We start from the raw sequence: 8,646 nt of genomic DNA, 5'->3' as shown, positions 1-8,646 counted from the left end.
CTGATCCATGTTTTCTTGCCTGTGGTTATGAATAAAATGGGAGAGAATTTTTTCAGAAAGAATAACTCAGAGTGAAAGGATATTCTGCATGGGAATAAACAATGAAAATTTTACAAAGGTGGTCAAGAAAAAAGCCTATGGTAGGGTAATATTTAAGAACCAACCTTAATGCAGAAAGGGAACATTCCATATAGGGAACAGTAAGGACAGAAGCCCTGAGGCAAAAACCCATTTGGTGTTGTCACATTAAAATATAGGAAGAAAATCAGTGTGAATGAAGTTGGGTCAAAGGATGGGGAAGTAATATTAAGAATAGATTGAGAAATAAAGAAGATGAAGAAGTCTATGTATGACCCATAGACATGACTGATAGTGAGGGAATGATGGTGGGAAGGGGCATACAGCATGGAGGGGAATAAAAGGGAGAAAAAATGAAATAATTGTAATAGCAAAGTCACTAAAATATACTTTATAAATGTTTTTAAAAAGATCATTTAAATTACAAAAGCAGAGCATAAAATATTTGCATTAACAGTTTCAAAGCATTTCCAGAAGCAAAATGGACAACATTATCAGTTTCTATTTAGAGTTGTAGGTATCCCCCTGGGGCACATGGGTGCACGTTCCTTATGGTCTTCTTTGTGGCTCTATTTTATGAGTATTTGCATTGATGTCGTAAAAAAAACAAAAGCATGTTGAATGAGTGAATAAAAAGTATCTTTCAGAAGGTTTTTCACAAGTGAACCCCAAGACATCTTGGCCTTCCTGTTCAGGTATATTTCTGGAAATAATGTTTCCCATTTTTAGGACATCAGACTTTGGAAAGGGTAAGGTGACTACTTTGAAACCTTATTTTCCGGTGGTCTTAAGGAAACTAGGTTACTGTGCATTGCACAATGTTCAAATCATAATCTTAAAGACAGTTTTGCCTTTGAGACAACCTTCATGAGTGCACTCTTGACCTCCTTGTTCCTCAAGCTGTAGACCAGGGGGTTCAGCATGGGGATGACCATAGTATAAAACACAGATGCAATTTTGTCTGTGTCCATGGAATGGCTGGAGTTGGGCTGTAAGTACACGAAAATGGCAGTCCCATAGAAGATGGAGACTGCAGTGAAGTGGGAGGTACAGGTGGACAGAGCTTTCTGATACCCTGAAGATGACTGCATCTTTAGGATGGTGATAAATATGAATATGTAGGAAATCAAAATAACCAGAACTGCAAAACTGATGTTGCAGATCGCTACATAAATAAGAATCAGCTCATTAATATGTCTATCAGAGCAAGAGAGAACCATGACTGCTAGAACATCACAGAAAAAGTGATGGACCACATTGGACTCACAGAAAGAGAGGCTGAATGTATCCCCAGTGAAAATGGAGGCATCCAGGAACCCACAGACATAGGAACCTATGGCCAGACTTCCACACACACCTGTGGTCATGGTGGTGGTATAATGGAGGGGTTTGCACACTGCTACATAGCGGTCATAGGCCATGGAGGCCAAGAGGAAATTTTCTACAGTGCCAAAGACTAAAAAAAAGAACATCTGAGCAGCACATGCATTGTAGGAGATGACCTTGTGTCCTAGAAGACATCCAGCCATGACTCTAGGAGTGACAGCTGAAGAGTAACACAAATCTACCAGAGACAGGTTACTGAGGAAAAAGTACATGGGAGTGTGCAGATGAGAGTCCAAGAGAATCAACACCATAATTCCCAAATTCCCAATCACTGTGACAACATAGATGACAGTGAACATGATCAAGAGGGGCACTTGCAGCTCTGGGTCATTGGTTAGTCCAAGGAGGATGAATTCAATCACTTCTGTAGCGTTCTCCATCAATGTGGAGAATCACAAAATGCTTGATGGCTAGGAGAACAATGAAACAGTGACAAAGACACTTAAATTCAGAAGTGTACATGCAACATGTATTATGTCGTTACAGTAATAACTTGTATTTCAAGACTCTCCAGACAAAATATGGGCTTCATAAGAAAACAAAGTGCATTAATTATATATGTTTACATGTTGTTGAATCTGAAGGACCTTTATGAAAAATTTTTTCTAACCTTCAAGTACATAAATTTGTGAATTGAGATATAGAGAAAATTAAATAACTCCATGAATGCCTTATCCTCAGTGAATGTACCTGTCAATTGACTTTTCCAAAGCCTGGTGAAAGCACATACTTTCATGTTGCTCACCTGTCAGAAACCACTCAATGCACTTTAACAGTATATGCATTATGTCCTCTTAAGAATATTGTTTATTTTGTTATTACATCCATTTATACTAGGATGCACAAGAGGCTGAGTCATTTTTTATATCCAAACACATATTAATTGACAAGCCATGCTTTGGTCCACGCTGACCCTTGAATCCACACTCAGTGGTTCCTAAGTCTGATGGGCTTAATTGTATTTAAGCAAATTTGAATTCTACTCAATGTATAGTTACTCCTCATCTCCCTTGGTTTAAACTCAGTGCTTGGGGCTTCATAGTGTCATAAGTCAGAGATTTATAAGGTAGGAACATACACAACCAAGAGATGCAATTCTGAAGAGAAGGCAAAGCATCTGGTACAGAGCTTGGACTCTGGGCTGAGGTGTGTATTAGCCCAACTGTTTGCTGCCTTGGAGTCATTAATCCTAACCTAACATACCTGAACCTCATATACTCATCTACAAAGATAAGAGAGTAAGAAGACTTATTTCATTTATAGTGTTCTTGTGAGAATTAAATCAGGTAGTACATTAAAAAAACAAGAAAACTCTGGGTTTGGCATAGTCTGATGAGTGCTAGTTATAATATTACTGCTAGGATGGTATGATTGTCTTTATGTTAGTTTAGGAAAAATGGGTGGCGACCTGTAGGTCTTCAAGTGTGCAGGGGGTTTAAAGTCTTAAAGCCTTCCTCTTCAGTTTGCCTTTTCTCACACCCTGGTTCCATTGAGATTTTCTCTGTCTCCAGTTTCTCCAGTTCTTTGCTTCACCCATAGTACTGTCTGGTCCAGCAATTCCATGTGATCCATTATTTTTCTTAATTTTTCCTTGCAATCCATGTTTGAGCTTGAAATCATCCTTCTTTCTTAAACCTATTCTTTTTCCTGTTACTCATCTCAGAGCACAAACACAGAAACCTGTGTTGAAATTTCCTAATTTGTTGGCTGCCTTTAGCTTCCAGGTTTACTTTGGTAGTGAGATTTATGTTTAAATTTTTTATATAATTGTTCTTGAGTCAAAAGAATGTTTTCAATATTTTCAATCTGAATTTGAGTTCTTTAGAAGGACACCTATCATGTACTAGTCATTGTTCTCCACCATTGTCCTCTCTCTTATCTTCTCTGTACAAGTCTAGCCCTTAAAGTCATTAGGTTTGTCAACCTCTGACAACCATAACCTCTTGTAGAATATATTATATTCTGCAAACAATAATAAAAATGATGGGTATATGTAATTGTATTTAGGTATGTGTACATATATGTATTTACATAAACAGAACTTTTTGTTTAATCCTCACAATAATGTTTTTTTTAAAGATTTTATTTATTTATTTTTAGGGAGGGAAGGGGGAGAGAGAGAGAGAGAGAAAGAGAGAGAGAGAGAGAAACATCAATGTGCGGTTGCTGGGGGTTATGGCCTGCAACCCAGAAATGTACCCTGGCTGGGAATCGAACCTGGGACACTTTGGTTCCCAGTCCGCGCTCAATCCACTGAGCTACGCCAGCCAGGGCACAATAATGTTTTAAGGTAGGTGATTTTATAATTCCCTTTTGACCATTAAGACAACTGAGGACTGGAGAAGCTATGTAAAGCTCTATAGTTGCACAGCTAACATGAGGAAAGTTCAAGATTCATGATTTAAATTCATCTGTGACCAAATCAAAAGTCTATACTCTTAGCCACCTCACCATCAACATTTGCACATGTGTTTCTAACATTGTAATAAAGTGAGATTATGGGGGAAAGAGGACAATGGATCGTGCTGACTCCATTACAAAACTTCTGTGGTTTAAAGGAAAGTTTTCCACTGTCTTGTGTTTGTAGTAAACCTCTAGTGAAAGTACAACAGATAGTAAATAAGGTGAATTAAGATTCACTCAATAAGAGTGTTACCTTTTAATTGGCTAATCCTTTCTAGGAAAGCAACATAAGGATATTCCATAAGTATCACTATACTTCTTACTGAAGTTTTGACAGTTAAGCCCAACTCTCAATTCAGTGTTTTAGAAACAAACGTTAAAAATATCTGGTTATGTGCTCAAATAATTCATAGTAGGTACAGCTAGCCCATGGATTTTGCATAAATGACAGTCCTCACTAACAACGTGTATGAAATGTAGAAGCTTACCTTGCTCCTGCAGTGGGAGGGACAGTCAATCCTGAATAGTGCTTCTGAAATCTGAAATCTAGACATGGAACTGTGTACATATATACTCTTGGTGATGTTGTCTATCAGGTACTGGTGAAAAGATTCCTAGATCTTTAAGACAAGTAAAGATGGAGGAAAACCCCAATATGAAGTCGGAAAACTGAGCATGAATCTTGAATCCACCATGCATTCTTACTGTGTTTTGGAGGAGTCTCTTGTCTTCTCCTTAATTCTAAAATACAGAGTAAAATTACCTCTCTCCTTTAGTTTACAGAAGTGTTTGTAAATAGCAAATTAAGAAAGCTCTTTAAAACAAAGAGCAGTTATCATTTTAAAATCAATCAATGCAAGATTCATCTTGAGATGTTTTTGCTGGCTACCACTGCAGGCTTATAGCAAATCCTCAGATCAGGGGTGGAGGAAAGGCTCAGATGCAATAACAATGATTAGCATTCAGATAAGTAAATGATAGCCAAGGCACCTTAGCTCACAGTCTTGTCCCTCCAAAACAATTTCGTGTTGAGTCACAATGGGATTTCAGAGGCTAACTCATGGGAATCAGAAGGAGCCTTAGAGACATGTTGTTCTTTAAGGATGTCTCCCATGAACACTTATATAAAATTCTCATCCCAACTTCAAAAAAAGAAGCAATTAAATTACCTGTAGGAAATGAGCTGAATATGATTAGGGTTCACATGTTTTCATATTACTTGTTACTGCTCATTTTTTTCTATTTTCTAGTTATAGTATCATTTACAAACAACAATAATATCTATAGGTTTTAGTGTATAAATCTTCAAGTTTGGTCCAATGTATATGGTCATGTAATCAAGAACAAAATCATCATATAGAAGAGTTCCATGATCAAACAAACATTCTGAGCTTCCCTTGGTGATCAACCTCTTCTCCCACACACTGCCCCAGCCACTAACATTTATGTTCAAATACTTTAGGCTTTGCAAGAATGTCCTATAAATAAAAGCCTGTTCTACATAGCTGTTCTGTCTGGCCTCTTTCACTTAGCATGATGTTTGTGTGTTGAGCAGGGAATTCTTTGTTCAATTGTATCTGTTCAAACTGTTGAACTTTCAAAGACAGAGGCCAAGGAGACCTCTCACACCACCATCCCTCTGATGTCACCTTCCAGATTTTTCCTTCTTAAAAGGACATCAGTCACACTGGATCCCAAGATTGGCCTGCTCCATTATGACTAAATCTTACTTAATTAAATCAGCAAAAATCTTATTTCCAAACAAGATTACATTTTGACGTACTGAGGGTCAGGACTCCAACAAATGAATTTTTTGAGGAACATAATCCTACCTGTAATATATTAGTAGTAAAATCTTTTATTATTCTTGAATAGTATTTATACACACACACACACACACACACACACACATATCTCACAGATTGTTTCTAGATTTCTCAATTGCAGGGCATTTGTGTGGTTTCCAATATCTGGATATTTGGAATAAAATTACTAAATATCTGTCTAATCTTGTTTTTGCATTGCACTTATGTAATTTCTATCAGTTGGATTGCTTGATCACATGGTAGTATATGTTTAATTGAATGGAATGGAGTGTTTCCTTATCAATGTTCTATGTGGTTTATCATTATTAATTGTGGGATACTGAAATCTACTATATCATTGTGTTACTATTTCTTACTTCAATTGTGTGAACTGTTTACTTCGTGTTTTGGGCATATTTGATGCATATGTATTTATAATCATTATATCTTGCTGGACAATTTACCTTTTTATCATTGTATAAGTCTTTCTTTGTCTCTTCTTATGGATTTTGAGTTAAAGTCTATTTTGTCTTCTGTCAATGTGACCACTCTTGCCTTTTTTGGTGAGGAATTGCTGGACAAGAAGGTAAAGCAGTGGCCACTGGGTCCCAAAATTGTCAGCTTGCTGTACCTTGGGCAAAGATGTAACAGTACAAAGTGGGAGCTGGATGGGAATTGGCAGCCCCTATGCACTCAGTTTTGCCTATGGGAACAGTGTTTGTATAACGTGAACCTGGGTAAGATGAGATGTCAGTGTCCTTCCCCTTGTAGTGTGGACATCTTGCTCTACATGGATACCAGGAGTTAGAGAGTAGCCCTGCTTCTTGGATGTATTCCTCTGAACTAGACCTTCTACCACACAGCTGGGGGTAACAGAGGTAAGGGGCAGGTCATAGCCTGAATGCTACTTACTTGCTTCTTAGCAAGTTGCGTAGCATTCCTAGAAATTTTTTTGTCTCTTTGCTGTTTGTCCTAAAGGCCATTTCAAAGAACTTTAAATTGTTGGGTTATAAAAATACTTTTTTTACCTATGCTGTTGTTTCACTGGAAAGATGGCCTATTGAGCTCTTTACAATGGTTTGTAGAAGGCCTGCCACTAAAGTTATCTTTAATAAGTTTGATTAAATTTTTATTGTTGACACTATTACAGATGTCCTCATTTCTCTGCTTTTCCCATCTCTGTTCACCCTCCACACCCACCTTCCCTCTAAGGATGACCACAGCATTTTCTGCCTCTATAGCTTACACATATGAGGTCTGTCTGGAAAAAGTCCAGCCATTGTTAATATAGTGAGAATGGTTTGAGCGGTATCTATGTAACCTGGCAGCCAAGGAAATGGACTGGAATGTGCATGTGTGAACAATGATGACTTCACTGTGCCAGTCAGTGAAGGCAGTAGATGGCTTTGAGTGAGCGTGTGTACTCTGGGGCCATCACTTTCAAAGTGACCTGAGCCACTACAGCAACTAATCTACATCAAATACTGCACTAAGCTTCAACCTTCCTCCATGAAAACTATTTGGAAGACTCAGAAGGCTGTAGCTCTTCTGGGAACTGGTGATTTGCAGCTGCATGGTGAAAATGAACCCGATCAAGCACGATGTCTGCTGCAGAGTTTTTTGGTAAAGCATGAAATCATCCAGGGGACTCAGCCCCTCTATAGCCCAGATTTGCCAACCTGGGACTTCTGGCTGTTTCCAAAACTAAAATCACCTTTGAAAGGGAAGAGCTATTAGACTGTTGGTGAGATGCAGGATAACAAGACAGGGCAGCTACTGGCAACTGGGAGAACTGTATGAGGCTCTATGGTGTCTACTTTGAAGGGGACTGATGAAACATTGTCCTACATATAATATTTCTGGTATTTTATATCTTCTTCAGTATGTGTCTCCATTTTTCATATTACATTGCTGGATACTTTCTGGAAGACCTTGTCATACATATTCTTTGGCTCATCCCTTCACCTTTCATCCAGTCTCCTCCCGTCCTCTCCTCTCTTTTTGACAGTTGTTAGTCTGTTCCATGTATCCATGCCTCTGTTTCCATTTTGTAAATCACTTTATTTTGTTCATTGGATCCCACATATAAGTGAGATCATTCATCTTTCTCTGACTGGCTTATTGCAATTAGCATAATACTCTCCAGGTCCACTCATGCTGTCACAAAAGGTAAGATTTCCTTCTTTTTACACCCCTGATTTTCTGAATTCCCAAGATGAAAAGCCCTCTCCATCTACCCCATAGATTGTCATTCACTCCTAATCTGATAATGAATAATAAACTTCTTTGAAAAGTACCAAAGATACTAATTTTTTAAAATCAGGAAATCTGAGCCTTCCTGATGTCTACCTCATCTCTTCTTGGTTTTCCTCCAGAATTTCTATCTGGTTACTTCTTATAATTTTTGTCTCGATTAATATTCTCTATTTTCTGATACCAAATATTCGTGATTTCCTTTAGTTCTTTGTCCAAGATGTTCTTTAGTTCTTTGAGTATACTTCAGATATCTGTCTGTAAAGTGATGACAAATCATAGCCTACTGAAGAATAAAACTTCAGATAAATGAGTGTAAAGATATACCATATTCATGGATCAGGAGACTTAAAGTCGGCTGCTTTTAAACTCCATGGGATCACAGTTGAAATCCATGTAAGGCTTTGTTGAGTATAAATATTGACATGCCAATTATACATTTATATGTAATTCCAAAATAAGCAAAATAATTATGAAAAATAAACACAAATTATGACTATTAAAATTATTTCATTTCACAACCAACTATAACATATGATGATGAAGACAGTGTAACACTAGGGAAAAGATGGGCTCACAAAAAAATGGAAAAGATTATAGCATCCAGAAAGGATTGACAGGTATATAAGCAACTAATTTTTATAAAAGATGCAAAGGCAAGTACATGACTAAAATTTATTTTTCAAAACATTTTACTTAACAGCCATCAGTTCACACACTG

At 37.5% G+C, this 8,646-nt stretch overlaps 1 protein-coding gene across 1 annotated transcript; it reads right to left on the bottom strand.

Moving 5' to 3' along the window:
* Positions 1-876: 876 nt before the first annotated feature.
* Positions 877-1,844, bottom strand: LOC114500292 (olfactory receptor 5B3-like). The gene has a single exon (XM_028516944.2). It carries the CDS (start codon positions 1,842-1,844, stop codon positions 906-908), a length of 939 nt encoding a protein of 312 aa, XP_028372745.1. The 3' UTR covers positions 877-905.
* Between the last annotated feature and the right edge of the window lie 6,802 nt (positions 1,845-8,646).

The sequence above is a fragment of the Phyllostomus discolor genome, chromosome 6 (assembly GCF_004126475.2).
Source record: "Phyllostomus discolor isolate MPI-MPIP mPhyDis1 chromosome 6, mPhyDis1.pri.v3, whole genome shotgun sequence".
NCBI classification, from domain to species: Eukaryota; Metazoa; Chordata; class Mammalia; order Chiroptera; family Phyllostomidae; genus Phyllostomus; species Phyllostomus discolor.
This window is presented reverse-complemented; position numbering and strand designations above follow the sequence as displayed.

Coding starts and splice junctions, on each gene's coding strand:
- LOC114500292 (XM_028516944.2), bottom strand. CDS start 1,844: ATGGAGAACGCTACAGAAGTGATTGAATTCATCCTCCTTGGACTAACC.